Source organism: Alligator mississippiensis, chromosome 3, assembly GCF_030867095.1.
Source record: "Alligator mississippiensis isolate rAllMis1 chromosome 3, rAllMis1, whole genome shotgun sequence".
In the NCBI taxonomy this organism is placed as follows: Eukaryota; Metazoa; Chordata; order Crocodylia; family Alligatoridae; genus Alligator; species Alligator mississippiensis.
The window spans coordinates 193,790,316-193,803,698 of record NC_081826.1 but is presented as its reverse complement, the minus strand read 5'-3'; the positions used below and the strand labels follow the sequence as shown (position 1 = coordinate 193,803,698).

The following is a 13,383-nucleotide window of genomic DNA, read 5'->3' as shown; positions in this document are numbered from 1 at the left end:
GAAAGCACTTTCCCATATGTGCCTGATTATTAGAGCACAGCTGCTGCCTTGGGTAATTAATGTGAGAGTGCTGCATCTTTCAGATGTGTAGTATGTCTTTATTTTCAGAACCACGTGGTCTCTCCTGCTTTTGTTCTCTTGCATCTTATAACACTGACATTTCACTGATGATGGGTTCTTGGATGTATGGTTTCTTTTTTGTTGGTACCTGGTGAGAACAACCAAAAAGCCTTGTATCTGCATGGGAGAAGCTTACTGCTATTACCAGAAATCTGGTTCTTCACTATATATACCCTCTAGCCATTCAGCATTTAAATAGTTTGGCTGTCCTCTGTTATCTGAAGTACAATATTGAATTAAGAACCTGAAGTATCTAAATAAGCCTGGCAGCCCATGTCTCTTTTAAAAGCATCCAAACTCTTAAATCAAGTAAGTCTTATTTGCTTTCAAAGTGTAATCCTAGAGCTTCTGTTTTGTTAATAGGAACTTGTATAATATTCACAATGTTTTTCAAAAAAGAGGAAAACTTTTTATTTCTGGTTTTTGCTTTTACTTTTTAATGTGAAAATTTGAAGCAATTTGGTAAGTTTTTTAGGGAAATAGGACTCTTGATCAAAAGCCTTTTTCAGTCAAAAATCATTGTGCTTGAGTGAAAACCAAGACTCAGTATTAGAAATTATTTTTCCCTAAATTTCAGCTTTCACGGTTTCACATTCTTTGCTTCAGAAACCATTTCATGCAAGAAAAAAATTGAGTCCTCAAAATGGTAAACAAAATTTAAAGGAATAGTTTCTATAATTTTTTTAATCGTTATGTCTCACAACTGTACCTGTCTTCAGAATATCAGTATGTTGAAATTGGTCTGGAACTGCCTGCCTTCCAAGTAGGAAGCAAGCTTTGGATATTGTCTAAGGTCCGGTCTTAGTGAAGCTGTAAAGGGGTGTGTGTGTGTGTCCTCAAGAGTGAGGTATTATTCTTACAACTGAACTGTGAGTTTGTTCTGAACCCCCACTGATTTCAGTGAAGACAGCATAGCTCAGCACGTGAGGCAGAGAGGGGAATGCAAGACAACAAATCCTGTTTCTAGCTGTTCCACAGGCTTTATGTGAAGTCAGGCAAGTCACTTATTAATCTATTGGCACTCCTTGTTGACATCTGTAAAATTGGGCTACTTTTGAGATCCTTCCATTAAAGTTGGGCTTTTTTAAAGCACTCTATGCTGGTTTAATTCTATCCCCATATGGACCATAGAGACATTCGGTGGAGCAGGGAGAAACTATCACTTGAGATAGCAGTTTTGAAAATTCTAAGCATATATCCTGAAAGATATGCGTTGTTATTGCTCCGTTTCAGGTTTCCTGGAAAAATGCACATCTAGTTACCCGTTTTCTACACAAAATCTTTACTAGATTCATGGAAAAATCATTCCTTTGCCATTAGAGGATTCTTATCCACCTTCTTCTGGCTAACATGGATTTGCATTTTCTAATACTTCTCTTGACAAGGTGTCCTAAGTGAGACTTATCCCATTTTATTTTTTTTCTTTAAGAGGCTCAAACAATATTTTTATGCCTTATTTGAAAATTATACTGCAATTATGATTTAAGGTTATACTTTAAGGTGTGAGTAACATCTTGAAAGTTAAAGACAACAGTCTGTGGTCACTGATGCCATACACTAACTTTGAGTCTCAAGTAGAGGCACCAAGTATGTGGGTGCTCGAGGGCCCTGGCCCCCCTCAGGAAGAGGGCTGTCAACTGAAATGTGTAAAACTGTCCTCATGTCCATCATCTAAGGCTCTCCTCGAGCAAAAATGAAAGTCAGTGTCCATGGTCTGGACTGGAAAGTTTACTTGAAAATCTGGGTATTTTTATTTCCACTTTTGTTTAAGGAGGACTGGTTGTACAAACCACTGTTGGTGGGATAACTTGAGATACCTTACATGGAGTAGAAGGCTACTTAGCTTTTTTGAGAAAACAAATCAGTTTTTAGGGTTGATCAAGTATAGAGCACCCAACTTATGAGATACCAAAATTACTAGTCATTTCATCAAAACTTGGTCAGGGTTGTGCCAGGATCTTTGATAGTGATGATTTAGGGACAGGCAATGGAGAGTACTGGCCACTGGAATTGGACAAAGGGTGTGCAAGACTAGGGCTAGCGCAGGCATTCAAAAGGCCTGAGCTTGAATTGATTCAATCTTTGCAGGTTACTCTAATCTGACTAGGCTGAACTGCTTTCCAATCGCATAGACATTCCCTCTGGACTGAAGAAATGCAGACATATGCCTGCAGTGGCTCAGGCTAGAAACCAGGGGGCGCTACAGGAGTCCTCCCTTCCCTTCCATAGTTCTGAGCTGAGAAGGGGTGTGGCTAGACACCCTGGTTAGGGAGGGGTTCCCCCCCCCCCCCCCGGCTGCTCCTGATCTGTGAGGGAGCCATCAGGGAGTTGATAGCACAGTGTTTAGCACCCCATCAAAAAAACAAAAGCCTCTCTCAGTTCAAGCTCTTCTTAAACAACATTTTCCAAGGAAGGAACAATGGGCCATTACCAGCTGACCTGTTGATTAGCTCCAAAAAGCCCTAAGTGGACCCTGTCATGTCTGCCTTACACAGATACCTCTCAGCATTACCTAGCATACCAGATGCTGGCTACAGTCCATGCTATGGGAGAGGGGTGGGGGGAGTCCCTAGTTGAGCAGGGAGTGGTAAGGGGGATGGGGGGAGTAAGGGGAAGCCAGGCAGACACTGCTGTGTCTGCAGTCTCTGCTGGAGCTCCAGGTAGGGAGCAAAGTAGCCCTGCTCTGGAGCAGAGAGCTCTCCCCAGGGCTGCAAAGCATCTGAGATTTTGGGGGACTCTGGTTTAGTTAAACCAGGAAAGTGTCTGGGACAGACTTTGCATAAATAAGTTTGAGCCAAATCAGTTAAGTGTGATACTACATTCAACCAGATTTATCTCAAACCGGTTTATGATTTCCATTTCAAACTGGCTTATGTGCACTGAATGTCTGTTTTGTTACAGGCTTAAACCAGTTTCTGATCACTTAAACTGGTTTATGTGTAACATCTGTCCCTAGCCTAAGACGACTAAGAGTATGTACTGAATCAGAGGCTGCACCCAGCAGATCTCATATGGAGCTGAAGTACAAATTAAAGCTGCCCTTCCCTTTCAGGCAGAAACTCTCACAGAAGGCAGCAGAAATCACTGTTGCCTTCTTTACGCAAGAAAATTCCCCCTGTGGCTTAAAGGACTCATTTAGTGCAGCAAGGTGTAATTCAAACCTCTCTGCACCAGTTCACTAAATTTTCCTCAAGTTCAACATTATAGGAGTGTTAAATATGTTTTATTGGTATCTGACACACACATTTATAGTAGCTTCAAATTATAAATCTTCTGACAGGCACCTTTCCCCCTTATAGTTAGTAATAAACCACAGGCTAAAATTGTATTTTATTCTGGAGTACGTGGCTTGACTGTTGAAATACCTGAGAGCTTATATTTATAACACTGCATTTTTAAAGCACTGGGCAAGGTTCAGCATAGCTGAGACAGGCAGGTGAAAATGACACTTTCTGAGCTAGCTAAGGCCATTTGTACTGAGGGGGTTAGTGGTTCACCCTCAGGAGACAATGCTCCATTCTTATACGGTTTGGTTTTTTTTTTCTATTTCTGCACTCTGAATAGTTGTTTATCATTATTTGTCACAAAATGAAAGTGTGGCTTGGCACTTGATTTGGCAGGGGTCATGTTTATAAATATATTAAAGTCTGCTTCTTGTTTTAGAAAGGATGCTAGGAGATTTGAGTCCTGCCACATAACAGAGTCTTTGTGGACTTGACATCGGTGCATCCCTCATTTGGTGTGACTCAGGGCTCAGGAGTGCACTTGGCACAGAACCAGAAAGTCAGGATGGTAGACAAAGGTCTTGCCTTTGTCTCTCCTCTTTCGGAAACTGTCTGCAGGCTTTTGAATCCCTGGCCCATGTTAGCAGCTCTGACTTTCATACATACAGTTGCAAGAGCTGCCAAGTTACCTCTTAGGCCAGAGGTGAGGGGGGTGGTCTAGGGTGTCATGTGACAAAGGCTCCCTTTTGTCACTGACTAAGCCAGCTCTGCAGCTGCCTTGACCATCTTGCCACCAGACTTCAGGGCCTACATCTGGCCAAATATTACCAGCTCTGGTATTACCAAAATGAACTGGATGGACAAAAAATATATTTTCTAGTGGGTTTTTTTTTTTTTTCGGTCTGTTGTCTGATTTTTGAAGCTGTTTGTGAATTCCCCCCACCCAAACACACAACTCCCAGCTACAGTAGGGACTCCACTCTCTTACCCCATGGGCTCGAACCAGGGTGAGCACCCATTAATCATCTCTCATTTTCCTCCCTGATTATTCTTAAACCTCACATTTCCCAACCCATCTCGTATTTCTGTGCTGCTTCACAGTCCATATTCTACCTCTGCTCCTGCTCATTCATCTACCTCACCTGCACTTCCATACCCAAGTCTGCTGCCAGAAAGCACATACCAAATCCCTGGCATAAGGTACCATATATCTGGTTTATATCAGTCCTGAGCAATGCACCCAGGGCTGTTCTCATGCTCTGTCTCAGCAGTGCTCATTGGTGTGTTCATAGCCATTTGAAGGCTGTTACCTTGCCTCATTTCTGGGGTTTGTGTGAGCAGTGGTCTTGGGGACAACGTGAAGACGTACTCTTAGCATCATCAGTCCTTCAGTTTCTTCCTTACATGTCTTTCAGCTTTCTGTCCCCTTCTCTTTCCCTCCCTTTCTTCTCTTTCCTTTGTCTTCAGTTATTTGCCCAAGGGCTGGGGTGGTACAGGCACTAAGGTGCACAGTTGACCACCCAGAAGTTGCAAATTTGAAGCCAAAGCAGAAACGTTTATGGTGTGGCCTGTCAGATTCCAACGAATCTGCAAATTATGCTAAATACCTTGTCACAAGGACATAAAAAAAAGGAAAGTTATTTTCTCCTCGCTTCATGTTCCACTTCCTTTTCACTGCCATGCTGTTTCTCAATCTCCTTTCTTGTCCTTCCCACCCTTCTCTGTTCATTTTTCCTCTGGCCCCTGCCTCTCATATTTCTCTGTGCTTCCTGCCACATGACTTCTCCATATAACCATAACCTGTATCCTGTCCTCAAGTGATGCAGGATGGCAGCCATTTTCAATAGAAGGATAAATTGACAATAAAACTGCAGGGTGTCAGGAGATCATGAGGAGTTTTACCAGAAAATAAACAAGATCATAACAGAGTAAACTAGAACTGAGAGACAGTATTGTGAGAGTTGCCAACCTTGCTTTCTGTCAGTGTGCTAAATTGGGAATGTGTGCATACATACCCCCCCCCTTTTTTTTTTAAGTAACAAAAGTATGTGCTTGTCTTCCAAAATGAGAAGAAGAAAAAACAATTAGTATTTAGTTAGGTGCTGTATGTAACAATAGAAAATGTCTTCTTTTTTCTGCACGTGAAGGGCTAAACTCTGATCTCGGTTACTCCAAACTCTTGTTGGCATAACTCCAATCCAGTAACTAGAATTAATCAATTTTACATTACTTCAGCTAAGACTGAATTCTTTCACTTGGAATCTGTCCATAAAAATGTGACCCATCCAATTACTGTGGGGACCAAGACCTCATGTTCAGATGTACAGCATAGTTGTTAGACCATCTACAGGACAATCCATGTTCTGCAATTGCTGCCTACTGAGTCTAGTACTGATAAGGCTGTGAGCCTGTCTGTACAAAAACAGAGATGCCCTTTGTTTCTACATTATTTATTGACATCACATGGCTTCCTAATGGTGTTTTATAATAACTCTTTATCTTTTTTCTTTTTTTTTTACTTCTTTCCAGTCTCAGTAGACAAGATGTCAATAGAATAAGTGGCCTATATTCCAGACCTTGCCATGAACCATTTGGTGGGACCACCTGAGGGGGAGGTGAATGAAGAGCCAGCAAACGTAGAGGTGAATGAGTCAGTGGAGGCTGACCTAGAGCATTCTGAGGTAGAGGAGGAACAGCAGTATGCAACTCATTACCCAAGGCATACCAATAGCAGCCAAGGAGGACAGTCTGGGCAGGAGGAGGAAGGAATGCTAGCTCGATCAGCCAGCACTGAGAGTGGCTTCCACAATCACACAGATACAGCCGAAGGGGATATCATAGCCACAGCAGAGGACAGCTATGACATTGATAGAGTTCAGGAGAATGAGGATGAGACCGCCTATGCAGTACAGTATAGACCAGAGTCTGAGGAGTACACGGAAAATGCTGAGGCTGAGCATGCCGAGTCCATTCATAACCGAACTCTTCCAAACCGCTTACACTTTCACGCCATTGAACATGAGGAAGCCATGAATGCAGCCTATTCAGGGTATGTCTACACTCACCGGCTCTTCCACCGAGGGGAAGATGAGCAGTATGCTGAGCCTTATGCCGACTATGGACTGCAGGAGCATGTGTATGAGGAGATAGGAGATGCACCTGACCTGGATGTCAGGGAGGGTCTCCGGCTTTACGAGCAGGAAAGGGAGGAAGCAGACAACTATCGCAAGGAAGCTCTTGGTGCACGCCTTCACCACTATGATGAACGGTCTGATGGAGAGTCTGACAGCCCTGAGAAGGAGGCAGAATTTGCTCCCTATCCACGGATGGACAGTTACGAACAAGAAGAAGATATTGATCAAATTGTAGCTGAGGTCAAACAGAGCATGAGCTCTCAGAGCCTGGACAAGGCTGCTGAAGACATGCCAGAATCAGAGCAGAACTTGGAACGTGCCCAGACACCCAGTGGCGGGGGGCATGAGAGTAATGGCCAGCTCCCAACTGGCCCTAGGCCTGTAGTCAGCTCAGGAGAGTCAGTGCAGAGATATAGCAAGGAAAAAAGGGATGCAATATCATTGGCCATCAAAGACATTAAAGAGGCTATTGAGGAAGTGAAGACAAGGACCATTCGTTCTCCTTATACGCCTGATGAACCAAAAGAACCCATATGGGTGATGAGACAGGACATCAGCCCAACCAGGGACTGTGATGATCAGAGGCCACTAGATGGAGATGTAAGTATATAAAGCTATTGGCTTGCTCCATACAATTAAAGAAAGAAGGGATAGGTAATATAACCCTTTCTTGGCATACACTGCCTCTCTCTCTTTCTTTCTCTCTCTCTGTCTCATTGCAGTATACATTATACTACATGGCTTATTCTGTTACTTGTCAAGTGTATAACACTTTGTCTGTTTCACTCTTATATTTTACAAGCTGTTGTGTTTTACCAATGGAGTTTATTTCCAAACTCGTAGGCCTATCACTGATATAAGTAGAGTGGCTGCCAACCAGTTTACCTCAGACTTATAAAGTCCTGCATGCTTCTGGTAGTTTTGCATTTCTTCCAGATGACATGTAACCTTGCAATGCTGTTAGTGTTTACAGATTTCATTTTTTTGCTATGGGTTTTTTTTCTGGTTTTGTTTTTGTTTTTTTACACAATGTATTTCTCATGGGTCTTACAGAAGTTGGGTGCCTCAGAGACATATCTGAAATCATAGAATCATGGAAAAGTAGGACTGGAAGGTACTTTCAGAAGTAATCTAGTCCAGCTCCCTGCCCAAGGCAGGATCACACTACCCAAACCATCCTATACAAGTCCATTGTCTAAACTACTGTATTTACTCAAATCCAAGATGAGGGGCTTTTTTCCTCATGTTGCATAGGGAAAAAAATCATCTTGAAATCAAGTACAGGCTGGGGGGCAGGGAGCATGTGCCAGGGCATGCAGACAGTTTTGGGAAGAGGGGAAGTAGGAGGACACTGGTGGAGGAGACAGGCAGCAGGGAGCAAGGGGCTGGAATCAGGCCACTTGACTTCCCTTCTGCCTGCCCCCCATAACTGCTTGCCATACTGCAGTGGTGGGGGGATGACACAAATTTAAAGTTAATCCTCCAGTAATGTGCTTGTAGACATGGAAAATTATAACAAATGTATACATTTTTCATGTCTAGAATCTAATTATTGGGGGAGGTTATCTTAAATTCAGAGTCATCTTGGATTTGGGTAAATATGTTATTAATAAAACTACAGTCAACCTTGACACAACCACAGGACATAACCTAAACTGTCACAGATAAAGCAGAGGGACAGCAAGAGCCAATGTCCTGTTGCTGAGAAGGTTGTTAAAATATGCTCAAAACATCCAAGGAATAGGACCATGTCATCTGCTACAGAGGAAGGCAAAAACCCTAAAACTGTGCCCATCTGATCATGGGGTAAAAGTCCTTCCTGACCCCAAGCATGGTGACTGGTGTAACCCTGGGCAGAGGGGCAACATGCTGTAGCCAAGAACCTCCAGGTTTAAGTCCCAGCATGCTTCCAAGGAAGGGAAAAAAAACCCCAAAGCAATCCTGACATATGTAGCAGCAAGAGGGGAGAAAATTTCTTTTTAGCTCCATGTGGCAATCAGCAAAACCCAGGAGCATGGGAAATGCCAATAATAGAGAGTCCATAACTTCCCTAGGCAGTCTATACTGCTGCCTCATTATTCTAATAATGAAGTTTTTCCTGGTATCCAATCTAAATCTACTTTGCTACACTTCAGGCCATTGGTCTATGTCCTGCTCTCTGCAGGAAAATAGAAAAGGTATTTTCTTTTTTCTTTATGGAAGGCTTTCAGATATTTGATGACTAATTTCATGTACTTTTGATGCAAGCTGGACATGCCTGTTCCCTTCAACCTCTTGTCTTATAAAGGGCTTAGAAGACCAATCATTTTTGTCACCTGCATCAGGACCCTCTCCAACTTCTCCATGTCCCTTTTGAAATGTGGAACCCAAATTGTACACAGTATGCCAGATGAGACCTAACCAGTGCCAAGTAAAGAAGCACTAGTACCTGCTGTGTCCTGCACCTAATGCTTCTATTGATACATTCCAAAACTGCATTCATCTTTTGTGAAACTACATCATACTGCAGACTCATACTGAGCGTATGTTCTACCATGAATCCTATATCCTTCCCTGTAGAGCTGCCATCCAGTCAGGTGCCACCCATTTTGCATTTGTATTTTTGATTATTCTTCCTGAGGTATAGCACCTTTCGTTCATTAGCACTGAACTTCATTTTGTTAGATCCCATCAAGATCTTTCCTAATTGCATTCCTGTCCTCCAACATGTTCACAGTCCTTCCCAGTAAGAGTCATTTGCAAATTTGCTGAAGAAGCTTTCTATGCTAGCATCCAAATCATTAATAAACATGTTAGAAAGCATTGGGCCCAGGACAGACCTGTGGGATTCCTTTTGAAACTTCCTGCCATTCTGACATGGATCCATTTATAATTACCCTTTGCTTGTAGCTATCAAACCAATTGATTACCGTAGAGTAAAAATTACTTCATAATAATTTTTTCTAGTGCACATTTCTCTATCTTGTTTATAAGAAGGTCATAAGTGACTTTGTCAAAATCCCTGCCTAGTCCAGATACATTATACCTGCTCCATTCCCTTCATCTACGCGGATTACCTCTGATCACTGTTACCCAGTTTATGTTATAATAAAGTGTAGCCACTCTAGGCTGCACCTTAGTATAAACACCTCACTGAAGAGTTTAACCAGCCTGCCCAGCCACAACTGCCACTGTTGCTGTCTGAGCTGGGCTTAAGCCAGAGAAGAGCAGCAGCCCAGCAGTAGCAGCAGGGGGTTGGGCAGGCAGATTACCCTTTCCCTGCCAGCTCCCCTGGAACAGACAGCACAGGCAGCCCATGAGTAGGTGGGGCAGGGGAAGGGAGGAGCCCTGGTTGGTGGAAGGGGGGATCCCAGAATTGGAGGTAGGGGGATTCTTACCTTTCAGTCCTCCAGGCCCACTGGCCTGAAGTGCAACTGGTCTAAACTTGAGTTAGCACTAACACCAATCAACATGTATGGCTCACAGTGTAAGGTGTAACAAGGCCCTTACTGGAGCATATTATAAAGCAAATCCATTTGTAAGCATCTAGAGGAGAAAAAACTGATCACAAGCACCCAGAACAGATTTACAGAGAATAAATCCTGCCAAACAAACTTGATCACATCCTGCACCAAAGTAACTACTTGTGTAGATGAAGGGAATGCAGACTTAAATACTTGAGACCCACCAAAAGCTTGCTGACTCTTTCTTTTGTTATCTCACCTCTCTGCTTGTCCCCTTTCTTATCAAAATAATTCTTATTAGGTATCTGATAACACCTTAAATTTTGTGAAGACTGAGGCAAAGTAGCTGTTGAGTACTTCCATTTTCTTTGCATCTTCTGTTAAAGAGTTCATCTTGGCTATTTAAAAGTGGACCCACAGCTTCCTGGCCAGCGTACCTCTTCTTGTTGTCCTTAACCTCCCTTACCAGGTGCAGCTCATTTTTTTTTTAACTTTTGCCTTCCTGGTATGCTTTCGTGGTGACCTGCCCATCTTTCCATTGCCTGTATGCTTTCCTTTTGCATTTAAAGCATCCATAAGCAGCAGCATTGGTCTTCTACTATTCTTTCTGTGCTTCCATCATATTGGAATGGTATCTTGTTAGTTTCCAATACCATGCCCTTTAGAAGTTTCTGACTCTCCTGGGTGCCTTTATCCTTCAATCTCTTTTCCCATGGCACCATGCCTATTATTTCCTTGAATCAGTTGAAATCTCCTTTTATAGTGTTTTAGTTCTGCTGACCTCATACTTTTCCCCATCTCAGGATCATAGATTCTGTCATGTTTCCCATGACTTTCACATCTTCCACCAATTCATCCCTATTAGTCAGGACAAGATCCAAGATAGATGATCCCCAAGTTCTATCCTTCACCATCTAGAACAGAAAGTTGTCTTCCACATCAGTTAGGAACTTGCTTGACACTTTGTTTGGCTGTATTGTTCTTCCAACAGATATCTGGAAATTGAAGTCTGCTATCAGTACCATCTCATAGTTTTTGGATAATTTTGTCAGCTCCTTGAAGAGTGCCTCAGCCACCTCTTCTTCCCTATTTGGTGGCCTATAGTAAATTCCTACCATTATTTCAGTGCTGCATCCTTTTCCTTTTATCTTCACTCAGAAACATTCTGATCGTCTTTTTCCTCCTGAACCAAGGAACAAGTATATATATTTTTCACGTATAAAGTGTCCTCCTAAAACCATGTTTAGCCGTTAGTGTTGACATTCTAGTTATAAGATCTGTCCCACCAGGTCTCAGTGATACCAATCAGATCATAGTCATTTTCACAGACTGTGAATTCTAGGTCATCTTGTTTATTCCCCATACTTTTCTAATTTATATATATATATACATTAGACATATTTTGAATTTCGACCTATCACTTGATGCTGCCCTGTGACTCTCTGGCTCTTTACTAGGGTAGAGCTGCTTCTTCCAGTCCTTTCCTATCTGTTTGTTCTGTTGTTGGAAGCTTTTGTTCACTATCCCCATAGAAACCTGTTTAAAGCTGTCCTTTGAGCCAGACAACACCCAAAGATGCTCTTTCCAGTTTTGATTAGATGGATCCTGTTTCTTGATAGCAGTCCTCCTCCCCAGAACATCTGTCCACTCTCAAATAATCTGAAGCTTTCGTGTCAACACCACCATTTCAACCATGTGTTTATTTGCATGACACAATGGTCCTTCCTTGGGCCTTTGACTTCCACAGGGAGGATTAATGAGAACACTACTTGTGCTCCAAGCTCCTTAATCCTCCTGCCAAGAACCTTGCAGTTGCCACTGGTTTGCTCAATCATTCCTGGCAGTATTGTTGGTGCCTACATAGATGAGCAGGAAAGGGTAGCAGTCTTGATGGATGGGTGAGCTCTAGCAGTCTTTCTGTAACATCCTAAATACAAGCTGTAGGCAAACACCACACTTCCTGGGACACAAAATCCAGATGACAAATTGGTGCTTTTCTCTCCCACAGAAGAGAGTTGCCAGCCACCACTCCCCTCTTCCTTCTTGGTGCAGTGGTCTAGAGCCCCCATCCCTGGGGCCTTGCGTTTCCTGCTCTCTAGGTTGCCAAGTCCTTCAGGTCTTGCCTACTGATGTTTCCTCAGCTGTTCCACTGAAGAGTGCTTGAAAGAGTCTGCTGACTTCAGTCTGTTCCTCTTGAATTCTGGGGACCTCCTAGTAGTCACATAGTGCCACTTCTTCTCATTGCCCTTTGATCTCTCTGGTGCCAGCCTCTCTCAACTTCTGTCCAAGAAATCTTTATTTACCTTGGTAACACATAGTGTGAATATCTGTGCTTCCAACCTTTTGCTGTTTTCCTCCAGGATAGATACCAGCTTACACTTGATGTAGGTGAAATGGTCTTGACCCTCTGGGAGAACACGTGCATGGAACATTCCACTCAAGTCATAATTGCTAATCCAGTCTCCATTTATGCCTACTTTGCTCCCTGGAGGACATCTAGGATGTAAACAAAGCAAAAAAAAAAAAAAAAAAAGGAAGAAGAAGAAAAGAGAAAAACAACAACAAAAACTCACCAAAAAGCATCAAACACACACACACCTGTGCATCCACACAGAGTCTCCTGCTCCCTGTTTTCCTCCTGCAGTGAACTCCCAAGAAAACTTCTTCCCCATTCACTGAGTTAGATTGCAATCTCTAGAATTTACTACAATCTCAGATGCATTGTCATGTAATTGTAAAATTTATCACTTCTGGGACCTGGATATTAAAGGCTATTGTTTAGATTTACAATCTGTGGTAGTTCATGAAGTTTTTTACGCTTGGAGATTATTACCAAATTACAGTAGATTCAGTCCAAAACCACTTAGCCTGTGATCTTTCTCCTGGCAGTTGCAGAAGTTGAGTTTATACCTTTTCGTGTTTCATCTATTTTTGTTTTGGAAGCAACTTTTAATGGCGTTAAAATTTATGCCTGAAGTGAAATGGACCAATAGATTACATTCAGTGGACCCAGAGTGAACCTTTGAGAAGTGAACCTTTGAAAAATCATCAGAAATCCAAAACTGTTTAACTTCTAGGTGAATTGTGAATGCAATTCAGATCACATCATGTGAAGCCAATGCTATTCAACAGGCAAGGTTAATACAAATAATCGATTCCTATTGTGCCCCTATATGGACAAATCCTGGTATGCTTGTGGTCCTATCTGTAGTGTGACATGAGGTAAGATTGAAGCAGGATTTGACATGTAACCTGGTTTTAACATCCATCTTCTACAAATTTTTCCTAGTTCTTGTGGATGGACTCTGTGTAAAGGCATTTGAAATAGCTATATTTTTACAGTTATATTTGCATATCTTTTTCTTTCATACATAGACCAAACTTTGAAGTAGTGAGATACTCAGCACCTCTGAGAATCAAACTCTTTATAGAGTATATCGTTGGACATCAGTAGTCACATGG

The 13,383-nt window shown here is 42.4% G+C and overlaps 1 protein-coding gene across 4 annotated transcripts in view; it reads left to right on the top strand.

Annotated features, from left to right (window-relative positions):
• Positions 1 to 13,383, top strand: part of APBA1 (amyloid beta precursor protein binding family A member 1) — a 144,421-nt gene that overhangs the window by 84,634 nt on the left and 46,404 nt on the right. For all 4 annotated transcript variants that reach the window (XM_019478128.2, XM_019478129.2, XM_019478127.2 and 1 more), the window contains one exon: positions 5,874 to 7,078. In XM_019478128.2, the coding sequence (XP_019333673.1) occupies positions 5,927 to 7,078 (1,152 nt within the window). In that variant the 5' untranslated portion in view covers positions 5,874 to 5,926. The remainder of the gene's footprint in view (positions 1 to 5,873; positions 7,079 to 13,383) is intronic.